This window comes from Schistocerca nitens, chromosome 2 (genome assembly GCF_023898315.1).
Source record: "Schistocerca nitens isolate TAMUIC-IGC-003100 chromosome 2, iqSchNite1.1, whole genome shotgun sequence".
Classification (NCBI taxonomy): domain Eukaryota; kingdom Metazoa; phylum Arthropoda; class Insecta; order Orthoptera; family Acrididae; genus Schistocerca; species Schistocerca nitens.
This window is the reverse complement of record NC_064615.1, coordinates 1,083,849,789-1,083,876,629: the sequence shown is the minus strand read 5'-3', so window position 1 is coordinate 1,083,876,629 and position 26,841 is coordinate 1,083,849,789. Positions and strand designations below refer to the sequence as shown.

Below are 26,841 nucleotides of genomic sequence, written 5' to 3'. Positions count from 1 at the left end.
CATTAAGATCGTTTGGTGGTGGTGAGAAAACTGAAGGATTAGAAGCACAGTTTTTGAGACATCCATCTTTCTTCATAGATTAGGCACATACAACTATGCGCACATCTAATGAAAGTTTTGATTGGGAAAGATTCTAATGCCAATAAAGAGATTATAGAAACAATAGAGGGTATTTTTCACACATCAGGCTCAGAATTCACATGCCAGGAAAGTATTAGAAAGTGCCCTGATTTGAAAGAAAACTTTCATTGCCAAGCTGTGAAATTTTCATCTTTCTTCTTTACATGCCACTAGAAACACTTAACACGCAACATAAAAAGTAAAAGTCACATATATGGAAGGTAGGAAAAAAACTGGAGGAGAAACATCAGAGAACATAGGATGTGGCAGAAGGATACACAGCATCAAATGCTAAAGGCCAATATATAGTCAGTAAAGATGACCAGGATTAACACATTCTTTTATAAACAGTATCAGTGAAACATATAATTTATATTCTCTTACAAAAAATGTAATCACTGACCTCAGTATGTAATTTTTGACACATAAGAGGAACAAAAATTCAGTTTTACAATGTTTCTTACACCTATGTGTACATGTAGCATTCAGAACAACATGTCTGTCCAATGATTGTTTACATCTTCACAAATTTGAAAACTGCTTGATAACTCACATTTCAAACAGCATTCAAAAGATACCTAAAAATACAATTGTTACATAAGGGTTTTATAAGGATTCACTGTTAGAACAACCAACCACTAAACTTATGTCGATTTAGATAATGAGGATTTGGAACTACAACAAAAGCAACTTTGTTTATTACCCTCAAAAACTTATTTCAACAACCATTAGCACACTTTTAAGAACAAATGTAGCCTAATCCCCCATACATTGCTGTAACAAAGATGGAAATTAACTGTGGACAAGAACTACTCAGAATCCAACCAGCTAGAAAGCTAGAGAGAGAATTTCATGACTAGAAACTTGCTGAAGAAACTCTAGTAGCTGTCATTGTCATTATGTGCCACAGGCTGGCATAATTACTTCTCCTCCTGAATCCACTGTTTTTTTCTGTGGTGGAGTGGAGTTTATAGCTTCACTTAAATGAGTCACTGTAAAAGAGAAAATATAATTTTAACACACTGTTTCAATCTCTATATTTATAAGAGTGAGATTCCTGATCTCTCGAAAGTTATATGCCAGTTATAAGAAAGGCTGGCAATATCTGCATTATTTGCAGGAATTTTATTTCAAACATTTCTCTAACTCTAGCACAGTGAGCCACTGCATTACATTAAATGCAGCAAATTAACTTAGGGATAAAATTTACTTCTTTGCATCCATTACAACGAAGCCCCTGCTATTTATTTTTGTATGCATGTTATAAAATTCAGTTAACTTACATAAAGGATGGAGCTAGTCCTTCCTGAATTTATTCATTCCTTTTTTTAAATGAACAACTACTTGTCTGGCACCTTACCAAGCTACATGGCTTGTTTCTGAAACTTTTACATTAATGCTAAGTACTTACAAAGTGGATCATGATTAGCATCTACAGCATTCTGTAGGACTGCACCCAAATGGCTGTGACACTTTATGTACAAGTCACCCATCTTGCTAAGTCGCTCTTCTGAGACAATTTCCAAGCCCACAAGCCAGACTTCACGTAATTTTAATGCAAGTGTAACCAGCTGTAAAGAAAGGAATGTCACTATGTAAATAAAACTATGATTTTTCAAATTTGTAATGACAGTCTGCCAAAATAAAAGCAAAACAAACACTCTAAGACTCCTTCTTTAGAGTTCATAATAGACTGGCAAATACTAAGACAAAGATGATCACAATCATCCAGTATACTAACTTCACAACAACTCTAGATCAAGAAGTAAACATACAAGATCAACATATTTTGTGATCAGTCAAAGAAAACTTAATTCTGCTCAAGTTGTTTCTAGCATTCTGTTAAGAGTATGGCAAATCTTCTATATGATAACTTGTTCTGCACCAGCAGTTTACACTCCTCCTCTAACCCTGCAAATCTACATCTATATTTTACAGCCACACACTGCAAACCACTGTGAAGTGCATGGAAGTGAGTGCTTCCCATTGCACCAGTTATTGGAGTTTCTTCCAGTTCCATTCACATATGAAGAGCTGGGAGAGTGACTGCTTACATTTCCCTGTGCACACAATAATTAGTCTAATCTGTTCTCACAATCATTATAGGAGTGATATGTAGGTAGTGGTAGTATATTCCTAGATTCATCATTTAAAGCTGGTTCTTGAAACAGTGCAAGTAAGCCTTCTGAGATAGGCTTTGTCTGTCCTAAAATATCTGCCATTTAAGTTTTTTGGCATGCCCATGACACTCTCCCATGGATCAAACAAATCTCTGACAATTTGTGCTGACCTTCCCTGTGTATGTTCAATATCTTCTGTTAGTCCTATCTTGTACGGGTTCTACACACTTGAGCAATATACTAGGATGGGTTGCACAAGTGTTCTGTTAGCAGTCTCCTTTGTAGAATGATTGCAATTTTGTAGTATTTTACCAATGAACCTAAGTCTGTCACCTGCTTTGCCTACAATTGAGCCTATGTGATCATTCCATCTTATATCCATACAAATTGTTATATCAACATATCAGTTCATCAATTTCAATCGTAACTTGTCGGTATTTTAGTCATAGATTACTATTTTTTTGGCATTTTTTGAACATTTAAAGCAAATTGACAATCTTGGCACCATACTGAAATTGTATCAGGATACAACTGGATATTTTTGCAGCTTCTTTTTAGACAGTACTTCATTATAGTTAAATGCATAAACTGCAAAAAGTCTGGTCATCAATATACAACATGAACAGCAAGAGTCCAAACACTTAAAGTTCCTTCTACGTCTGTCAATGTCTCCACATTCAAGATAACAAGCTGCATCTTACATACCAAGTAATCTTCAATAGTGAAACTTTGGTTGTTACCCCACCTGATCATACTTCGATAATAAGCAAATTTGTAGTACTGAGTCAAATGTTTTTCTGAATTCAAGAAATACAATATCAATGTGACTGCTATGATCCCTTGCTTTTACGATGTCATGTTAGAAAGATGCGACTCAGATTTGCATGATCGATGTTTTCGGAAAACGTGCAGGTCTGCATGGAGGTCATTCTGTTGGAGGGAATAACGCATGTAAGAGTTCAGACTATGTTCTAACATTCTGCAACAAATGGATGTCAAGGATATTGGACAGTACTTTTTTGGATCACATCTGCTTCCCTTCTTGTCGACAGGTGTGACCTGTGCTTTCTTTCAATTACTTTGAAAGGAAAATTTTGACAACCAATCCGAGTAAAAATCCTGAAGAGGTTTCACTGTGGAAAATCATAATACAGTCCCTTCTTTCAATCACTGTATCAACACCAAAACGGCACATATTGAGATAAGTCATAATGGAACATGAAATCAATTACAACCTCTTAGTAGTGGGAAGTCATCCAGACCAAATGATATATTTTGTTGTTGCTGTTGTGGTCTTCAGTCCTGAGACTGGTTTGATGCAGCTCTCCATGCTACTCTATCCTGTGGAAGCTTCTTCATCTCCCAGTACCTACTGCAACCTACATCCTTCTGAATCTGCTTAGTGTATTGATCTCTTGGTCTCCCTCTACGATTTTTACCATCCACGCTGCCCTCCAATGCTAAATTTGTGAACCCTTGATGCCTCAAAACATGTCCTACCAACCGATCCCTTCTTCTAGTCAAGTTGTGCCACAAACTTCTCTTCTCCCCAATCCTATTCAATGCCTCCTCATTAGTTATGTGACCTACCCACCTAATCTTCAGCATTCTTCTGTAGCGCCACATTTTGAAAGCTTCTATTCTCTTCTTGTCCAAACTATTTATCGTCCATGTTTCACTTCCATACATGGCTACACTCCATATAAATACTTTCAGAAACGACTTCCTGACACTTAAATCTATACTCGATGTTAACAAATTTCCCTTCTTCAGAAACGCTTTCCTTTCCATTGCCAGTCTACATTTTATATCCTCTCTACTTCGACCATCATCAGTTATTTTGCTCCCCAAATAGCAAAACTCATTTACTACTTTAAGCGTCTCATTTCCTAATCTAATCCCCTCAGCATCACCCGATTTAATTTGACTACATTCCATTATCCTCGTTTTGCTTTTGTTGATGTTCATCTTATATCCTCCTTTCAAGACGCTGTCCATTCCGTTCAACTGCTCTTCCAAGTCCTTTGCTGTCTCTGACAGGTACACAAAAAAACATGCTCCCCTTATAGCAGCAGTTTATTTTAGGCTGCTGGAGCAACAAAGGACACCTAGCAACAGGAAAAAGTGCAGGTCGTTCCCATTTTGAACAACGGTTGTAGGACAGATGCACGTAGTTATATGCCCCTATCACTTATGTCAATCTGTTGTAAAATTGTGAAACATGTTTTATGCTCACATAGTATAATGATTCTGAAGCCAAAAATCTCCTCTACAAAAATCAGCATGGGTTCTCTGCAAACAGATCTTGTGAAACTTAGCTTGCTCTGTTCCTGCACGAGATCCACAGCACTGTACACATTGGCAACCAGGTCGACGCCAGGTTCCTTTTCTACATCAAGGGATTTGACATGGTCTTGCACTATTGTTTAGTGAAAAAATACAAGTGTACAGAGTATTGGGCTGGATTTGCAACTGGATTCAAGACTTCCTTGAAAATAGAACTGACAGTTCGCCCTTAACAGAACAAAATCGACAGATGTAAACATAATTTCAGGAATACCCTTAGGTAGTCTGATAGACCGTTACTGTTTACAATATTTATAAATGATTTAGTATAAAACACTGGAAACTACATAAGGCTGTTCGCAGATGCTGCGGTTGTGTATAATACGATATGACTGCCAGAAGACACAAGCAATTTGCAGAGTAATCTGCATGAGATTGATGAATGACGCAGGGATTGGCAATTGACTTGACTAAAATAAAATAAATGTAACATACTGAGCACACAAGCGACAAGAAATCCACTGCTGTATAACTACTCCTAACGACACATTGGTGGAAACAGCATCTACTGTAAAATACATAAGAGTAACTATCCACAGCAACCTTAAGTGGAATGAGCACAAAAATGGTTCAAATGGCTCTGAGCACTATGGGACTTAACTTCTGTGGTCACCAGTCCCCTAGAACTTAGACCGCAGCAGTCGTGCGGTTCCAGATTGTAGCACCTAGAACCACTCGGCCACTCTGGCCAGCGGAATGAGCACATAAAACAAATAGTAGGGAAAGCAGATGTGTGGCTGGGGTCCTTAGGAAGAACTTACCGAAATTTAATTCGGCCATGTAGGAAGTGGATTACAGAATACTTGTTCAACTGATTATTGAGTAACATTCATCAGTCTCGGATCCTTACCAGGTACGATTAATAGAAGACTTTGAGAAGATCCAAGGAAGAGCAGCACATTTTGTCAAGGGATCATTTAGCTAGCATGAGAGCATTATACAGATGCTCAACAAACTAATGGCAGACCCTACAAAAGAGTGCTGGTGAGGGGAAGGGGAGACAGAGGGGGGATGGGGGAGGAGGTGCCAAGGGTGCCCATACATGAGGCAAGGTCCATTGCTTCTCCCACCCCATCCCCCCATCCCACCCCATGCACTCCAGCTCTCAGGGAAAGGGAGAAATCTAGTGTAGTCAGACTTTTCCTTTCAAGAAAATGATTTAAAAGTTTGTATTATGCAGGTTTTTAACAGGGCCAGAACTGGAACCTTTTTATGGCTACTTACAAGCCACCATTTGTCTTCCAAAATATTAAAACCACACCCCCCACGTCCATCCCCACCTTCCCCCTTTACAAACTACAGTATGGGTGTCCTTGGATAGAACTGCTGGAGACCTCACCTTCATGCATCAGCTGTGCAATACTTGGTTGCTTACATGGGGGTGCAGCTGGACCATTTCTCCCTGTACCGCGTAAGTTGATGTGTGAGGTTGGTAGCTTCAGGAAAGATGGTACTGCATGAGGTGAGGTGGTAGCTGGTGATGTCATCCAAAAGGGAGTGGAGGTTGGTGTTGGGTGTTGGCGAGTGGTGGAGGCTGAAATAAAGGGATGCGATGGTGCCATAGCACTGCATGTGTCTTGCTTTTGTGGTGAATGCTGGAGCTGAATGGGTTTTCTTGCAGCTGTGACCATGAGAACCCATCTGCTTAAAATATGGAAGTGATGGAATCAGGATCGACATCCAGTGGGAATCTGAATTGTCAGGAGAATGTTCCTGGGAATGTGCCATTGTGGACACATTGGTCATCTTCTTGTCTTTCCTTGACAAGAAGATCATCATTTAGTTTGACAGAGATCTCCTCAGATCACATCTGACACATATCCACTTGTGCTATGATTTCGTTTTGTCATCAAAGTCAATGTTATTTATGTCATTAATGTTATTTCTAGGTGCAAGGTGGCTCCCAGCAGGGTCCATGCTGGTTTTATGTCTGTTGACGGTAGCATTAGTGTTTTCCATGCAGTGAAAAGCCAGAGGTGTTGTGGTTCTCCATAAAGGAATTCCACCAGGGATGCGTGGAGATAGTCTTTATAAGCTAGACATATATTTAAATGAACCCACGACAGGGCACCAATCTATTCCCCTCCATGACACGTAAGTGCTGTTTTAAGTATATAGTGCCAATGCTGTACCAGTCCATTTCTTTGTGAATGATAAGCTGTTGTTTGAAGGCACTGAACAATGCATAAGTGACAGAGTTCGGTTAAAAATGATGACTCCAATTGTCTGGCTTGACCTGTCACTGTGGTGGGGAAGCCAAAACAGGAAATTAATACAGTGACAAATGCTTTTGCAGTGGTCTAAGCAGCGATGTTGAGATTTGGTATAGCCTGACCCAGTGTGTTACTCTGTCAATCACTGAAAGAATATATTGAAAACCATTTGAATTGGGGAGGGTGTCCAGTGAGGTTGAAGCTGACATGATGAAGATGGCCCTTAAGGAATAGTACTAATGGGTGAAGGCAGTTTTGTGAGACATCACGTAGTACTTATGTTGAAGAGCCAGGAGTATTACGGTGTTTGATAAGCAGTTTTGTTGTATTTCCATGTAGGAGTTAGCATAATTGTGCGTCCTGAAGCTACACTGTTGCGAGTTAGACAAAATAAATATCTACTGGGAGAGTGTTGATCCACGAAAGGAAATCAGCCATGACATTGTCCATGCCATGAAGATGTCGGACATCTGTTGCAGAGTGCACACTGTAGTCTATGTGGCGTATGTGCTGTGGGCAACAATCTTTTGCATTGTTGCGAATAGAATCTGCTAGTGGGCAATGATCAATATAGACTGTGTAAGGTCTGCCCTCAGTGTTATTAAAAATAAAAAAAAGTGTTGCTTACACTGCCAACAGTTGCCTGTGGTAATCTTACCACTTATGCTGTAAGTCCATCATCTTTTTAAAAAATAAACATGGTAGCTGTTGCATGCCTGCTACTGACTGTTGGAAAACAGCACAAATTACAAAATTGCTCCATCTGAGTTGATTGTCGGATAGGCAGTGCGTGTGCGTATGCCAGCGTTGTAGCGTGGGTGTTGTGGTCTGAGCAAGGCAGTCTATAATTTTATCAAATGCTTGTTGTTTCTGCAGGGTCCAGCTCATATTCTCTTTGCCAAAGATGTGCTTACATGCTAATGTATTTGTAAGAGGCACCTGACTGGCAGCTACATTAGGCAGGTGTTAATGATAAAAATTTATCATGCTGAGAAATTAGCATAATTCATGAAAGATCTGTGGCCATGGTAGGTGATGAATGACTTGAGCACATTGTTGTGTAGGACTTTTGTTTGTCATGGAAAACCAAATGGCCAAGGATGGTATCTTGAGACGGTCTCAGCTGACACGATAGTTGATGACAACACCAAGTTTGTGCACAACTTCAAAAACTAGTTTTGGATGGTCATTGTGTTTCGTTTGGCAAATAGATAAGACTTAAATATCATACAAGTAAGCATACCAGAAGGAAAATGTAAAAAGAGCATTATCTATAGTTATATACACAGGTAGCCAGGTACTGGTGCAAATGTCGGAGTTGCGGAAGAAAACGGACGAAGCCTATGGAAGAGTAACACAAACTAATGGTAGGCAAATGAAATTCAACAGATAGACAGCAGACAAGACAACATACCAGGACAAAGATAAAAAAAATGGAAAATCCAGGATGGAATGTAACAATAATATGAAAGGGATAGTTGCTGCTCACCATACAGTGGAGATGCTGAGTTGCAAATAATAACAACAAAAAGACTGTCACAAAATAAGCTTTTGAACAACAAGGCCTTTGTCAAAAATAGAACACACACACACACACACAAATGCAGCTCATACACTCATGACCCCAGTCTCTTGCAGCTGAAGCCACACTACAAGCAGCAGCAGTGCATGATGGGAGAGGCAACTGGGCAGGGGTAAGAAAGAGACTGGGCTGGGGAGGGATAGCAGGGTAGGGGTAGGGGATGGTGAAGTGCTGCTGGGGAGCATGCAGGGACAAGGTGGAGAGAGGATAGGGCAGCTAGCTGCAGTCAGGAGGTTAGACAGAGGGCGAGAGAGGGCCTGGGGGGGGGGGGGGGGGGCTGTGTAGTGCTGGAATTGGAACAGGGAAGGGATTAGATGAGTGAGGACATTGACTAACGAAGATTGAGACCAGGAGGGATATAGGAACGTAGGATATATTTCAGGGAGAGAGTTCCCACCTGCACAATTCGGAAAAGCTGGTGTTGGCGGGAAGGATCCATATGGCACAGGCTGTTTGAAGCAGTCATTGAGATGAAGAATGTCGTGGTGGGCAGTGTGCTCCGCAACAGAGTAGTCCATTCGTTTCTTCGCCACAGTTTGTCAGTAGTCATTCATGTGTTGTCACTAGTCATTCATGCAGACAGACAGCTTGTTGGTTGTCATGCCTACATACAGTAGAATACAGCACGGTGGTTGCAGCTTAGCTTACAAAGACAAACAAGCTAGACGACAAAGAGGCACTATGCAAAGCCATTGCTACAACAATGTCTACAAGGCCAAGAGCAGTGGAGAGTCATATTTAAGACATGACAAAAGAGAGTAACTGGATAGCAAGGTAGTTATCAACCAGTCATAGTACAGAGAAGAGAGGTCTGAAAGTATCAAGTGTGTGCACTGAACTGCCCACCAGTGTGCTGGATGGCTGCCTGTGTACTGGCTATTAAACGCTATTGGCTACCATACTCATGTGGTGAAGAGGTGGTGCTCTTGTCTTGTGAACACAGCACATCACGTCCTGTAATGTCTACCTAAGTTCATCTCCTCTGGGAGGCATTCAACCTCTGCAGTGTCCGAGACCACATCTAAGAATCTTTGCCAAGTCTTTCTCACAATCTAACACTGAACACCGAGGCCTCTGACAAATTATGTAAAAAAAAGTCCTGATATAAGGGACAGGATAACTGCCCAGTATAGTGCAAGAGTTAAGAGCTTGATGGTCACCACACAGTCTATAGGTGCTGTCCTTACTTAGTACGAGCCGAATGGGTGAGCCTGAAGGACTATTAGACTGTCAACAATACCAGCTTACAATAGCTACTCTATAACCAACTTAGCAAAGCAAATTTTATCCAGAGCTAATTTGTGTCACTTGAGTCAGACTGGTAGGCCTAGTGTAATGTTTACTTGATTAACTGTTCCATTTCTAATAGCACACTGACTGAACTGCACAGGTGAATCTGGCAGGGTGAGAGAAACACACACCAGGTGCATAGACACCAGAAGAGGAAAGCACTGGGCCGACCATCAGTGTTGATAAAGCTGCTGCAGGCTGTACAAATGGTGTGTTGGTGTTCGGGTTCTCTTCATGTAGTCAAAGCATTTTCTTCTATGTCACAGTATTGTTGAGTAATTCATTGCAATTCCAGCAAAGATGACAGGCAGTCTCATAGTATCTGCTGATGATGTTTATATGTGTCTATGGAACAGACAGTCTCCAAGCCTGGGTCAATAGTTGTTGGTTCTGTGGGGGATGGTGGGGTGTAGATGATTTCAATGCTTTTGTTGATGTTCATCTTATATCCTCCTTTCAAGACGCTGTCCATTCCGTTCAACTGCTCTTCCAAGTCCTTTGCTGTCTCTGACAGGTACACAAAAAAACATGCTCCCCTTATAGCAGCAGTTTATTTTAGGCTGCTGGAGCAACAAAGGACACCTAGCAACAGGAAAAAGTGCAGGTCGTTCCCATTTTGAACAACGGTTTTAGGACAGATGCACGTAGTTATATGCCCCTATCACTTATGTCAATCTGTTGTAAAATTGTGAAACATGTTTTATGCTCACATAGTATAATGATTCTGAAGCCAAAAATCTCCTCTACAAAAATCAGCATGGGTTCTCTGCAAACAGATCTTGTGAAACTTAGCTTGCTCTGTTCCTGCACGAGATCCACAGCACTGTACACATTGGCAACCAGGTCGACGCCAGGTTCCTTTTCTACATCAAGGGATTTGACATGGTCTTGCACTATTGTTTAGTGAAAAAATACAAGTGTACAGAGTATTGGGCTGGATTTGCAACTGGATTCAAGACTTCCTTGAAAATAGAACTGACAGTTCGCCCTTAACAGAACAAAATCGACAGATGTAAACATAATTTCAGGAATACCCTTAGGTAGTCTGATAGACCGTTACTGTTTACAATATTTATAAATGATTTAGTATAAAACACTGGAAACTACATAAGGCTGTTCGCAGATGCTGCGGTTGTGTATAATACGATATGACTGCCAGAAGACACAAGCAATTTGCAGAGTAATCTGCATGAGATTGATGAATGACGCAGGGATTGGCAATTGACTTGACTAAAATAAAATAAATGTAACATACTGAGCACACAAGCGACAAGAAATCCACTGCTGTATAACTACTCCTAACGACACATTGGTGGAAACAGCATCTACTGTAAAATACATAAGAGTAACTATCCACAGCAACCTTAAGTGGAATGAGCACAAAAATGGTTCAAATGGCTCTGAGCACTATGGGACTTAACTTCTGTGGTCACCAGTCCCCTAGAACTTAGACCGCAGCAGTCGTGCGGTTCCAGATTGTAGCACCTAGAACCACTCGGCCACTCTGGCCAGCGGAATGAGCACATAAAACAAATAGTAGGGAAAGCAGATGTGTGGCTGGGGTCCTTAGGAAGAACTTACCGAAATTTAATTCGGCCATGTAGGAAGTGGATTACAGAATACTTGTTCAACTGATTATTGAGTAACATTCATCAGTCTCGGATCCTTACCAGGTACGATTAATAGAAGACTTTGAGAAGATCCAAGGAAGAGCAGCACATTTTGTCAAGGGATCATTTAGCTAGCATGAGAGCATTATACAGATGCTCAACAAACTAATGGCAGACCCTACAAAAGAAGTGTTGTGCATCACAGAGAGATACATTTTTGAAATTTCGGAAGTATGGTCTGGGAAAACTTGGAAAACATATTACATCCACCAAAATGACACTCACATAATGACCACAACAAGAGAATTCGAGAAATCACGTCCAATACAGAAGTTTGCCAACAATCATTCTTCCTGTGTGCCATTCACAAATGGAACAGGGAAGGGGAGATCAGTTAGCAGTACCAGAAGTACACTCCACCACACACCACAGCTTGCAGAGTATTATTGTAAATGTAGATGTACTGGGCACCATTTTTTCCCATGAATATGTAGTATATTGGGGTTCAAATGGGTGAACTTGGCCACAAATTCAGTATAGAATCTGATATGAATTCCACTGTTTCAATTTTATCAATTTCAGCCATTTCTCAACACATCTGACAATAATATCTATCACTCATTGGGGGTGGGGGGGTTATGATCTGCACCCAGTGCTGCAAACTGTGAGTTTAGTTGAAACACTGTAACCATGGCTGATCTTCTCAACCTTCTCTACGATTTGAGCCAGAATCTGTAGTTGGGTGCAACCTGTTCCCTCAATGGGTGCCACGAAAGCCTTTTCCACATGTTGAATGATGGCACCACACAGACACACAGTGCACCTGGTGTTCCTTCCAATCGCTTGCTGCCATTTCCCTAAGCACTATCATTCTTTGTCATACGTTTGAAGTGCCCACAATTAATAGACCCTGCCCTTTTGCATTTGCCTCTCCTTGACGAAAGACACAGCAGGTTTCCCAAAAGGTGAAGTGAATCTCAATTACTCAGTTTTGCTTTCAGTAGAAGACAGTATATAGACTTGCTGGTTATTGGAATGGGTGGAACACCCTGAGCCCTACCACTGACATGCCACTCACAGTCAGGTGAACAAGCGGCAATAGATCCCATTCTTCCTGTAGAGGTGGAAGAATCCACAGGAAAGAACAGTACTTTTATCTTCAGTATCTCTGACATTTGTCTCTCGAGAGTGCTCTGAACACACCAATCACAACAGTTAGGCAGGATGATTTCCAGCTGTTTATGAACATTAAGTAACTCAGCCTATGTTCGAGAACAGCATTCGTGTTGGGCTGCACTGTGACTGATGCTTAGTTTTACAAAACAGTACATAAATAACTTTAAAATAAGACTGCTGATTCTATTTTAATTTCTGGACCTGTTAAGCTAAAAGTATTACTAATTCTATTTAAGAACTGAAGCAACTGTATACAAAACGAGATTTTTTATTAACAAAACAGGATAACCTGGTATGGAAGGTATGAACTTTCTGAAATTTGTTCAAATTTATAGGTACTACCAAACCATGAAAATAGTGTTAATTTCTGATAAACACAGTCAACATATGCTCCTGTTGAAAGGTAAAACCACACGTAAGATGATATGTTACTTCTATGTCCAACTAAATCACAAACGCTAATTTACTATGAAATATGTTATGTACAAAGTGCATAAATTCTGAGAATTCCCATAACTTGTGTGTTTTCACGGGGATATACTCTGAAATTTGGGGTGAACAATTCTGTGGATGAGGATACTACTGCTAAATTCACATGAAACAGAAATGTGAAATACAACTGATGCCACAGCATGAAACAAGATTTTTGTGGCACACGACATATGTAAATACACCATATATATGACATATGTACTAGTTTTGATACATTTAAATGTTATATAAGGTTTTTGGTGTACTTTTTTGAAAGAAATTTAACTGGCTCACGATTCTACTTGGGCCAATAAAAATAACCTGAAGTCAGCTTATACACATAAATGTAAATAAACATGCAAAATGCACTGGTTTTGTATTTAGCTGATTTTGTGGCATAATCTACACTAGCACGTCAAAGATACACAATGCAGCATTCTTATATCTCACAAAAACAAAAAAATGCTGAGCACAACAGAGCACGTCTTCCACCTTGGACAGCTAACCAATGTACAAATACACTACTGCAAAAAATAAGATGAAAATTGTTGTCTGTACATTGAACTTTTGGACTCGATCATTGAGGAATCAATTGAAATGTGACATATATATGGAGACAGTTACTGTTCTCGAAAGAACAGATACCATTGATGACCGTGCTGCTTCTCTAGAATAAATGATAATTAATTGAAACCCTCAGCTGCTGACATGTGCTGTTGATATACCTCGATAGGGACAGCTAAAAATGTGTGCCCCGATCAGGACTCGAACCCAGGACCTCCTGCTTACATGCAGATGCTCTATCCATCTGAGCCACTGAGGACACAGATGAATAGCGCGACTGTGGGGACTTATGCCTTGCACGTTTCCTGTGAGACCCACATTCTCAACTGTCCACAATCTATATACACCTAATAGATATTTGCCCATCCACTCATTACACGCGCACACTAAGGTGACAGTTCCCATAAGAGTTCAGGCAACCCGTGCGCATTCGCACACATGAAGGTCAATGGCTGGGTAGCCTTTAACTATATATATATATATACAAAATTCAAGCTTTCGCAACAAACTGTTGCCTCATCAGGAAAGAGGGAAGGAGAGGGAAAGACGAAAGGATGTGTGTGTGTGCGCGAGTGTATACCTGTCCTTTTTTCCCCCTAAGGTAAGTCTTTCCGCTCCCGGGATTGGAATGACTCCTTACCCTCTCCCTCAAAACCCACATCCTTTCTTCTTTCCCTCTCCTTCCCTCTTTCCTGATGAGGCAACAGTTTGTTGCGAAAGCTTGAATTTTGTGTGTATATTTGTGTTTGTTTGTGTGTCTATCGACCTGCCAGCGCTTTTGTTTGGTAAGTCTCATCATCTTTCTTTTTAGATATATTTTTTCCACGTGGACTGTTTCCCTCTGTTATATATATATATATATATATATATATATATATATATATATATATATATATATATATATATATATATATATATATATATATATATATATATGTGTGTGTGTGTGTGTGTGTGTGTGGGTGAAGATAGTAGCTGTCCTCAAAAGAACAGATACCGTGCAGCTTCTCTAGAATAAATTATAATCATGGGAAGCATGCAAGGGATAAGTCCCTGCAGTTGCACTATTCATCTGTGTCCTCGGTGACTTAGATGGATAGAGCGTCTGCCATGTAAGCAGGAGATCCCGGGTTCGAGTCCCGGTCGGGGCACACATTTTCAGCTGTCCCCATCGAGGTATATCAACATCTGTCAGCAGCTGAGGACTTCAATTAAATAATGAAATATGACAATTCAAGGATCTGGTCAATGTGGACCAATAACAGTCAATGAGGTCAGTGGCAATTCTGTAATGAGTGTTGGCACCCTTATTTAGAAAGTGTAGCTCTTAGCAGATAATGATGCTTTCAGCAACTTGACCCCAGTGGTTGGTTGACAAGATCAATGTAGTATATATTATATGCACTGGGTACAGTTTGTGAACTCAGGTCAGTGATAGCCTCTCTATCCAGAGCTTCATTGTGTGTCAAATAACTGTAACATAATATAATGAAAGTTTTTAGTACATGCCTGAAAACCTGTTGTCATGAAAATGAAGAGTACGAGGAGTGGAGTGATATGTCATTCAAGTAGGTCATTCACTCGCTGATGTCATCCATTTCATGGAGGCTGTTTAGCTTGAGGATGTCAGTTTAAAATACATCTCCTACAGACAAAAGCGTAGAAGTCTTCCTTGAGCTAGCTTTTTCCAACTCTTAGAAATGTTCTGAACCCATTCATACAAAAGCTATAATTAATGAGCTATTTGTTTCTCCCAATCTATTCTTCGAACAGAAGAAGCCACAATGGAAAGGAAGAATTAAGCCTTACACAAACAGACTTCATGTGCATCACCGAGTCTTCGTAATTTGACACAAAATGCGACATGTGATCTACTGTTTCACTGTTTTCCTATTTTTTGTCTGTGCTTGCGCGTGGTTCTCTCTTTCTTACATGATGGGACCATTTAAGGTATGACGTGCATTTTTCTGCAGTTGTGTATTTTTCAATAGTATTGCTATTTTACACACATCAAAAAAAGTTTTGCATCACATCAGTTCCAAGAGTTGCGGAACCTGTACAGAAAATTGGGATAGAGATCAACATAAACATCATTTCCACCCTTTTTATTGTTCATGAAAACCATACATTGGATGTTGTACCACTATACAACATACAGCGAGACCTTCAGAGGTGGTTGTCCAGATTGCTGTACACACCGGTGCCTCTAATACCCAGTAACACATCCTCTTGAACTGGTGCATGCCTGTATTCGTCGTGGCATACTATCCGCAAGTTCATCAGGCACTGTTGGTCCAGATTATCCCACTCCCCAACAGCGATTCAGCGTAGATACCTCAGAATGGTTGGTGGGTCACGTCATCCATAAACAGCCCTTTTCAACCTATCCCAAGCATGTTCGATCGAGTTCATGTCTGAAGAACATGCTGGTCACTCTAGTCGAGCGATGTCATTATTCTGAAAGAAGTCAGTCACAAGATGTGCATGATGGGGATGCGAATTGTCCTCCATGAAGACAAATGCCTCACCAATATGCTGCCGATATGATTGCACTATCGGTCGGAGGATGGCATTCGCATATCGTACAGCCATTACAGTGCTTTCCATGACCACCAGCGGAATACATCAGGCCCACATAATGCCACCCCAAAACAGCAGGGAACCTTCACCTTGCTGCACTCGCTGGACAGTGTGTCAAGGCATTCAGCCTGACTGGGTTGCCTGCAAACACGACTCTGACGATTGTCTGGTTGAAGGTCTATGCAGTCAGGAGGTTAGACAGAGGGTAGGAAAGAGGAGGAAGGGGGGGGGGGGGTGGCAGTGGGAAAGGAGAGAAGTAAAAAGACTGGGTGCATTGGTGGAATGATGGCTGTGTAGTGCTGGAATGGGAACAGGGAAGAGGCTGGTTGGGTGAGAAAAATGACTAGTGAAGGTTGAGGGCAGGAAGGTTACGGGAATGTAGGATATACTGCAAGGAGACAAGCTGTCTGTCCGCATGGATGATGAGAGACAAACTATGGCCAAGAAACATGTGGACCACCCTGTTGCTGAGCACACTGCCCAACACGACATCCTACATTTCAATGACTGCTTCACAGCCTGTGCCATATGGATCCTTCCCACCAAAAGCAGCTTTTCTGAATTGCGCAGGTGGGAATTCTGTTTGCAATATATCCTACTTCCCCATAATCCTCCTGGCCTCAATCTTTGTTAATCATTTTTGTCACCCATCCAGCCCCTTCCCTGTTGCCATTCCAGCACTACACAGCCACCATTCTGCCAATGCACCCAGTCTCTTTACTTCTCTCCTTTTGTGCTGTCATTTCATCCTTTCCATACCAGTATTTCTTCTTTCATTAAAAAAAGGTATCCATAACTTTTTTCCATCTGTTTAAGTACTACTGTCATTGTGTATCCAGCTTTTAATTTTTTTCCTGCCTTACCTTTTACTCAACTACATTTAACTACTTTACTCAAACAACTTGACTGGCTCAGAGAACTTCTGCTTCATTTTACTCTTTCTCAAACTGTCAATATAGCTCTGCTCCCATGCCTCTCTTTACCCCCTTTCTCTTTTTTGAATTCCAAACAATTACATCACAATATGCATCTGTATTTGCACCTAGGTATACTTCTTGGCACATATTTTGTGCTCTAAAGCTTTACTCACCATGTAATCCAGTTCACATCTTACATCTCTTCTGGCACTTTACCAGTAAACCTTTTTCTCTTATAGTTTTAGCAAACGTTCATTACAACAAAGTACAATATTCTGTATCACCTGTTTTCAGAAATGTTTGTAGTGACAAAAGATTGAAATGCAAATAAGACAGAAGAAACAATTTGTTAAATTATTTGAAAGAGAATGGAAAAAAAAACTTTACAGTCTAACCATTGCCTAGTACATACAGCACTCATGTTGAAAAACAAAGAAGTATCTCCAAGACATCAGTACCATTTAATTTCTTGTCTTACTCTTACATAAATAGCAAATCCTTAAATTGAGAATCATGGTCGATGCAACATATCATATTCATCAAACGCATAACTCATTTACAGCAAATATTGTGTTTTTTATTTATGATTTTTACCTCCAGGATAGCCCTTCTGATATTTTCGTATTCCTTGGGTTGTAAGCAGTGTGTGTAGACTTTTTGAACATAGGTGTTGTGAACTGAAACATCACAAAAGAATGTTAACTGCATGCTAAATTCCAAATTCAATAAGAAACAAAACTTCTTATATTAGACATCTCATTAATTTGCATATGCCAAATGCTTAGTTACAAATCAACTTTAGGCCTTGATATAATGACAACATCGGTAAAGCAAGAGCACCTATGATAAATTTTGGAAAACGTATACAAAAAGCCATCACTAGAAGTAATAACACAAAGAAATATTACAAAAAAGGAAATTCTATAGTCCAGACAGCGTAAGAAGATCCCCGACAACTCGCAGGATGTTGCCAGCTTTCAATTGCGAAGCCCTAATGGCTATAGGTGAAAACAGTAGCTATCTATAGAGCAGCGACAACACACAGGCATTGCCACAGAGATGTTTACAATATTGCATTATGTTAGTGGTTGGGGGAAGCCTGCAAAGCTGCCACGCCCAGCTGACTGCTACTGTTAGAGATCAACTTACGCTGACTTAACTATAGGAAAGAAATAACAGAAGATACGGAAATAAAACCACTCATGTAGAACGTGAATATGTTATAGATCAGTAAAATTGAATTAGTTTCACACAAATCTCCAGCATATAATAGTAAAACAAGGTATGGCTGTAAAATAAAGGAGCTTTTGCTGTGAAACATTTTATTTCAAAAACATACATATTTAGTTATTGACACCCTCAATATAACCCCTCTTCTATCCCTTCGAAGTTCCATGTGAATTTTCCATTGATGGAAACACTGGTACCAAGCGCCACGGGTTTCGAATCTGCGCCAGACAGCATGGACCTCAATTACCACTAGAGGTCTCTGCAACCGTTGCACTGTAAACCGAGGCGGTGCGCGCGCTCATGGCCCGCTTATAATGTGAGGACCCCACGGTGGAGCACGTGGTCCTAGCGGCCAATAGCGACATACCCTATCATGTATTTAAGCGCCTGCCTCTCACTCAGCGACGCAGTCTGATATTCACGCGAGTGTATCGACAACTCACCTTCAGACAGCGTGTCTACTTTGCTTGTTTCCTTGTACGAGTGGACGTTGTTGATTCATGAGGTATTTGCTTGTGACCCTGTTGCTTCTTGCATGTTGTTGTTCATTTGGTCTTGCTTTGTCGTCTGTCATCGTTCGTGTCCATCCTTTCCCGTTTGGCCGTTTGTTTGTTCGCAGGCCGCTCCTGTTAGGGCCCGCCGCTCTTTCCTTCTCGGCAACCCCGCTACCATTCCGGCCGCGGTTACAACAGAAACAGTGTTGGAAGACTTCCTGTGCGAGCTCCTTGATGACGCGTGCCACTTTTTCTTTCACTGCTTCAATGGACTGAAATCTTGTTCCTTTTAATGCAGATTTAAGATTGGGGTATAGACAAAAATCAGATGGTGCTAGGTCAGGTGAACACGCTGGGGGCTGTTAACGCTGGGATGCTGTTTTTCGCTAGAAACTTCTTGACAGACAATGCAGTATGAGCAAGCATGTTGTTTTGATGAAGAACCCGTGACCTGTTCTTCAACAAGTCAGGTTGTTTTTTTCTTATTTTTTCACATAGTTGAGGAAGAACCTCAAGGTAGGAATGTTGATAAATAGTTTGATCTTCAGGAATGCAGAGAAGAGAGACAATTTGATGAACGCAAAAAAAAAAAATCATCATCATCGGTTTACATTTTGAATGTATCATTCAAGCTATTTTCATTCTTGATAAAGTTGGGCACTTCCGATGCATGGTTTGGCACTTAGTTTCTGAATCATAAGTGAAAGACCAAGATTTGTCACATGTTAGCACTGTTACCATGACATTAGGATCATTTTCAATGGTATTCAGAATGTCAGTACAAACATTTTCACAAGCTTTTTTTTGTTCAATCATGAGAATTTTCAGAACCAGTTTAGCACAAACTTTTCTCATGTTAAACTGGTAATGTAAAATTTGCCTTACACATCCTTTGTCAATTCCTACAGTTTCAGCAATCAATTGAATACTCAACCAAAAGTCAGAATGAAGCAGGTTACCTACTTTTTCGGCATTTTCATCAGTTTCTGAAGTTGTGTAGTGTCCAAGGTGTGAGCATCTGCAACATCATCTTGGCCTTCTTGGAAGCATTTTAACAATTCAAAAACTCACATACTTGATAAACGGTCTTCACCATGCACTTCTTTTATTTTTCAGGTTTCATGTGAAACTTCATGACAATTCATTGCTCCATTATTACATTACTTATTTTTCCAGCAAAACAAAATAACAGCCCTTACACAAATGAAGGCCACAGGCACAGCAATTTGTCTACAGACTCTGGAGATGCAACATTCAACTGAGAAGGCTTCATATTTCACATCTAGTGGTTGTTCATCTTCAGTGCGCGCATACTTATTCCATGACAGCATCAGCCCCTTATTTAATAGCCACATTTCTTAATGACATGGAAAACTTGATTATTTGCATTGTTAAAACACAGGATACAATTTACTAGTGTTAGTGTGTGTAGTAAAAATAACATCATCATTAACAAGTAAGTCAATCAAATGTGACTGATGAAACTCATGAGCAGTAACTGTAATGAATTATTGTCAATAAATTATTCCATGAATAATTAATTATGGAAACATGGTACTACCATGAATAAATAAAAACTATTCTTAGTTAGCAGAAAATAACAACACGTTAAACTTCTTAGACATCACAATACGCAGACACAACAACCACATACATTTCCCATACACATGAAATTCACCACCATCAATACAATGATACACATAAATGCAAACCACCCCATAACGCAGAAAGCAGCCAGCTTTTTTATGCAGGCTATAAAGAGTTGAATAAAATTATAGTCAATGAGGGCAACTACAAAAATGACCTATAGGGACTCAAACCTATAACTGTCCAAAATGGATAAAAAACAAACATGACAAACTAAACCAAAAAATAAAAATAAAAATGAAAGAAAGACAAAACATACAGTAACAAACAGATCAGCATCAACACACAGACAAACACAACACAAACAAACACTGTACATTTGGACAAGATACACAGCAACAACAGTCAACTGCACACACTCACCTACAGCAACAAAGTAACTCACAGGATTGACAATATATTAAAAAAAAAAAAAAAAAAAAAAAAAAAAAACAAGGACTGAAAACAGCCTACAGAACAGACAACTCTATATAAAAGTAATTGAGGACAACCAACACTAACATTGACAAACGCATCTTATCTGGAATCAATCACGCTTGTCAAGATTGCAGTGCAATTTTTATATTGGAAATTTCGACATTAGATAAACTGAACACAGAAGGCTGCTTAAAAGTAACAGCAATCATTCTATATTTGCATTATGGACATGAACCACAGGCCAAGAGACATAAACACTAACCTAAAAATTCTGAAATACAACAACAACAACCTCCCTCACTCCACTCCCCCCTCCCCCCCCCCCCCGCCCCCCAACAAAAACTTATAATAGAGGAAAACTAACTAAAAGTCCTCCCAAACAGGCCGTGAAGGCCCAACAGTACCGACCAGCCGTCGTGTCTTCCTCAGCCCATAGGCGTCACTGGATCAATATATGGAGGGGCATGTGGTCAACACATCGCTCTCCCAGCCTTATGTCAGTTTCTGAGACCAGATAGAGGAAAACTATCATATACAAAAAGCCATATTAGAAGGAAAAGAAATAACAAATGAATACACAGTGCTGCAATGGAGCCCTTTCCTCGGCTTTACATTATTTTCTTCTTCGTGTAATTGATTTTCAGGCCTACTTACAATGTGACTCAGTAAAAGAAATTTTTAAAAATGAGAGCAACTGTTCACCCATTACTCCAACTTTACAACACAACCGTACAGACTCCTGAACATACCCACCCCTGGTTGCAGCAACACTGCCATTTATGAGTGATTGCTACAATTGAAAGGACAGCAGGGAATGAAAAGTGCGGGGAAAATGTGAGGGGTTAAGAAGTATGGAACAGGAAGAAAGAGAAGAGGTAATTTAAAACATGATAGAAGGTTGCTCTCAGAGGCAACAGAAAAATGTGACATTTAAAAAAGGGGGTAGTGGGGGGGGGGGGGGAGGAGGGAGGAAGTGGGGGGGGGGGGGGGAGACACAGAAGTGATTGGGGGTATTTGGGAGTAAAGTGGAAATGTGCAAGGAGCAAGGTTATCAAAGTGTACAGGGGTTAGCAGAAGTTTAGGGCAACGAGAGCACAAAAATGGAGGATAAGCTGGACGGGCAATTTCCACCAATTTAGTTCAGCAGGGATGGAACTTGCTTGAGGGACCTGTATGACACAGGTATTCAAACAACTAACAAAGTCATTAGTGCTGTTGTACGCCGCACCTTAAAGTTTGTCGTCAACCACAGTTTGTAGGAAATAGAGAATGAGGAAAGAAAGGAAAGATATGAGTAGGAATTTGTGACTTAAAGCCACCCAGAGCATTACAGTTATGTAATAGCAAAAGTTGAAAATTTGTGATAGATCTGAACTCAAACTCAGATTTTTGGATTCTCATGAGTGGTTGCCTTAACCTCTTCAGCAATCTGGACACAGTCCTTAACCAACTCAAATCTTCAACTTACTGCATGCTGCAATGCAGCGGCCCTTCTCCATTAACCCCTACTAACAAATTATTGATTCCCGTACGAGTTTGGATGATATTACTGCATCTGCAGACAAATGTCAAGGGGCTTTTGCACTCTTTCAGAAATGTATATATTTGCATGATGTCCATTCTGTCTGACAGTGTGTTTATGCAGGTACGTAGGTCGTCAGCTGTCATTGCTACACAGAACACCACACTGGTAAGTAACATGGCTGCTTTCAAATGTGGCCCTACCTGGAATAGAATCTGAATTGCTTGAAACAGGACTGCAGTAGGATGTAGTTAGTGAATGTACAAAACAAGTGTTGCACCTGAGTCACTCACTGTGATGACCACAGAGGTGTAGGATTCTGAGCGGGTATGCATGGTGATGGGCTAGGATACTACACAGGCTGAGTAGAAATGCAATACTACTTTTGACGATGAGGGTAGGATTTCAGATACAGCACTATGATAGGTAGTCAAAGACCTGGCAATGTATGTAGTTAAGATGGTGAAAGTTTGGATGATATTATACAGTGAAAGAAATATTCATCAGTGACTGTTTCAAAGTGATGACAGGTTTGTTGGTTTCATAACAAGAGAAAAGAAAGCAAATTGGTTTCTGATCTAACTGGGGAGTATATTGCGATTCTTCAGTTTTTTCTCAGTGTGTACTGTTTAGTAAGTCACAGGTGCAAAATACTAATGCGAATTCTTTACAGACGAATGGAAAAACTGGTAGAAGCCGACCTCGGGGAAGATCAGTTTGGATTCCGCAGAAATGTTCGAACATTTGAGGCAATACTGACCTTACGACTTATCTTAGAAAATAAATTAAGGAAAGGCAAACCTACATTTCTAGCATTTGTAGACTTAGAGAAACCTTTTGACAATGTTGACTGGAATACTCTCTTTCATATTCTAAAGGTGGCAGGGGTAAAATACAGGGAGCGAAAGGCTATTTACAATTTGTACAGAAACCAGATGGCAGTTCTAAGAGTCGAGGGACATGAAAGGGAAGCAGTGGTTGGGAAGGGAGTGAGACAGGGTTGTAGCCTGTCCCCGATGTTATTCAATCTGTATATTGAGCAAGCAGTAAAGGAAACAAAAGAAAAATTTGGAGTAGGTATTAATATCAGTGGAGAAGAAATAAAAACTTTGAGGTTCGCCGATGACATTGTAATTCTGTCAGACACAGCAAAGGACTTGGAAGAGCAGTTGAACGGAATGGACAGTGTCTTGAAGGGAGGATATAAGATGAACATCAACAAAAGCAAAACGAGGATAATGGAATGTAGTCGAATTAAGTCGGGTGATGCTGAGGGAATTAGATTAGGAAATGAGACACTCAAAGTAGTAAAGGAGTTTTGCTACTTGGGGAGCAAAATAACTGATGATGGTCGAAGTAGAGAGGATATAAAATGTAGACTGGCAATGGCAAGGAAAGCGTTTCTGAAGAAGAGAAATTTGTTAATATCGAGTTTAGATTTAAATGTCAGGAAGTCGTTTCTGAAAGTATTTGTATGGAGTGTAGCCATGTATGGAAGTGAAACATGGACGATAAATAGTTTGGACTAGAAGAGAATAGAAGCTTTCGAAATGTGGTGCTACAGAAGAATGCTGAAGATTAGATTGGTAGATCACATAACTAATGAGGAGGTATTGAATAGAATTGGGGAGAAGAGGAGTTTGTGGCACAACTTGACAAGAAGAAGGGACCAGTTGGTAGGACATGTTCTGAGGCATTAAGGGATCAGAAATTTAGCATTGGAGGGCAGCGTGGAGGGTAAAAATCGTAGAGGGAGACCAAGAGACGAATACACTATGCAGATTCAGAAGGATGTACGTTGTAGTAAGTACTGGGAGATGAAGAAGCTTGCACAGGATATAGTAGCATGGAGAGCTGCATCAAACCAGTCTCAGGACTGAAGACAACAACAACAACAACAACAGTTTGTCCAAGAACTTTTTCTTTGTAGACAGTATACTGTCTCTTTATAAGGGTGTTGGCAGTTTTGTCAGCATACTTTGATACCGAATATGGAGCAAACACTTGTTTTGTTTTCTTCCTCCTCACCTACTCAGACATGTTTCACCTAAATTCTAGCATTACCAGTGTTGTTTTAGTGCATTTGATATAAAAGTCTTATTTACATGAAAAATTTAAGACTTGGAATATTAAGACTGTTGCAATTAACAATATTTTATTCTATGTGAGCATGCAAATATATAAATGTGTGTGTGTGTGTGTGTTTTCCACTGCAGAAACCTGTGTACTACATCTTTTCCTTCTACTATGGCATTTGCAAAATGGAAATCACATCAAAAATGATTTATTTGCAACATTTAGCTACACCTTCCAAATACTTCTCTACACAGTCAGCACTCCGACAGAAATTTGATGTAGCTTGCTACCAACTTTCCATTACACTTGTCACAGAAAGCAGTTACCTGTGATTTCCACCAGCTCTCTACACTGGTCTGCAGTTCGTTGTCCATGCCAAAATGCTGTCCCCATAGCCAATGGTTCATGTGAGTGAAGAGATGAAAAGCAGAGGGAGCCAAGTCCAGGGTGTATGATGGGTTATCAAATACTTCCCATCGAAAACCCTGCTAGAGCATCTCCATTGTCCCTGTAGCATGTGGCCAAGAACTTTCATGAAGAAAGACCGCATGACAGTTATGTTATGTGGGCTGCATGAAATCGAGCGAAAACCCTCAGCATGACTTTGCGCAGCACATCTGCACAAAGCTTCACTGGATTTTCATTGTGGTTTTAATTACACAACCAATCAGAGACTTGGATGGAGGGGTGGGGGGGGGGGGGGGGAGGGTTAGAAGACTTTGTACCCTCATAATTTCTGTGGAAGATGTTGCTAAATACAATGTCACAACATACATTACGTGCAAGAAAGTGGAGAATATATTTTTCAGAAACTGAATACATGGTAAAATAAGAAAGGAACAGTAACTAAAGGTCTGACAAGAGTGTTAATTGGAGAAATAGTTATATGCACAAGCAGGAATCTTTCAGGAAGAAGAGGACGAGGAAGAGGAGGAGGAGGAGGAGGAGGAGGAGAAGAAGAAGAAGAAGAAGAAATAAAAGTAACATTGCCAGGAACAAAAAGTGAAGGAGGAAAAACTTCCCAGAGAATAGTAACCAAACTTAGAAACAATACGGCTCTAATCTTAAAATTAGACAACGGCAAAACTATGGCGATAATGAAACAGGAGGCATAAAAAAATAAAACCCTAAAATTTCTGGGGGACATCAATAAAGTACAGTCACCTGAATTAAAATTTCTGGGGGACATCAATAAAGTACAGTCACCTGAATTAAACATTGAAAATTTAAATTTTGCTATGAATATTGTTTATTTTTAAGTAACAGACGGGAGGATAACTATGGAGAACAAAAATGTTCTGTAGTTTAAAATACAGCCCTTTATATATACTCTCAGTTTCTACCGCTTCCAGTTTCTAAGGGAATCTAGTAAGACACTGATCACATATGCAAACAAAGCAATCAAAATGAGGTAATGCCTGATAGGTATGCATAATGTACAGGTAACATGGTTAAGAACTTAACTGACCAAGGTTACTAGGAAAACTCCCATTGTCTACCTTTACTTATGATAGTCCACGGTAGCCTACAGTAGTTTTACATCTCTAAATTACACTTTGTTAAGACAACTACAAAAATGAGCTACAGATCATAAAACAATTATCTGTTGAGAAGAGATGTGACACAAATGTTATAGACAAATGGAGTCATAAAATTAAAAGAAAGATGAAAGGGACACCCCGTCTCTGTGAATGACATGTCAGTCCACTCCTGTTCCTCTTCCTTTTCATGGCAACTGCTTTTCAAGCATTTACTAAAAACTTGCTTTCTATTATCTTACATTCATTTGCCACCCAATGAAGCTCTGGATAGAGAGCTATCTCTGACCTAAGTTTACAAACCCTCTCCTCTCAACTGTACCTACTAAAAGCTACACCTTCTAAACAAGGCTGCCAACACACATTACAAAATTGTCAACTGGGCCACTGACCTCACTGATCGTTACTGGTCCTCACTGATCAGATCCTGTGACTGTCATATTTCAATTGATTCAGTGATAATCATGTCCCAAAAGTTTAGCATAGGGACTGCAGTTTCAATTTTATAATTCGCAATAGTCTATTTGTTAATTGATATCTGCCAAAAGTAGAAGTGTGCTTTGTTGTGCTCCATATTTTATGTTTTGTTTGCGTTTTTTTATGTTGTTGTTGTTGTTGTTGTTGTGTATTCATCTTCGGCATGCTAGTGTATAGGATGTCAAAAAACCAGTTAAATGCAAAAATCTATATCCATACGACGGATGGACTGCAAGACTATAACCATATATGTCATATTAACATTCTACAGGAACCCAGAAGTAAATCAGATGCATTTGGTTACAAAAACAAAGTCAAAAGTCTTTTGTATGTGATTGTCTATAGCCCTTAAATAATTGGAAAAAAGCATATTTCCTTCATCAGCTATACAATTTTATGTTTATTCTCTATCAGTTTCACCATCTCCTTGAAGATGGATGTAACACTCAAA

At 40.0% G+C, this 26,841-nt stretch overlaps 1 protein-coding gene across 1 annotated transcript in view; it reads right to left on the bottom strand.

Annotated features, from left to right (window-relative positions):
• Window positions 1–471: 471 nt before the first annotated feature.
• LOC126237479 (gamma-tubulin complex component 5) overlaps window positions 472–26,841 on the bottom strand; it is a 134,789-nt gene continuing 108,419 nt past the window's right edge. The window contains exons 15-17 of the mRNA XM_049947622.1: window positions 17,584–17,666; window positions 1,532–1,691; window positions 472–1,112 (exon numbers count right to left, since the gene is read on the bottom strand). Coding sequence (XP_049803579.1) covers window positions 1,018–1,112; window positions 1,532–1,691; window positions 17,584–17,666 — 338 coding nt within the window. The 3' untranslated portion in view covers window positions 472–1,017. The remainder of the gene's footprint in view (window positions 1,113–1,531; window positions 1,692–17,583; window positions 17,667–26,841) is intronic.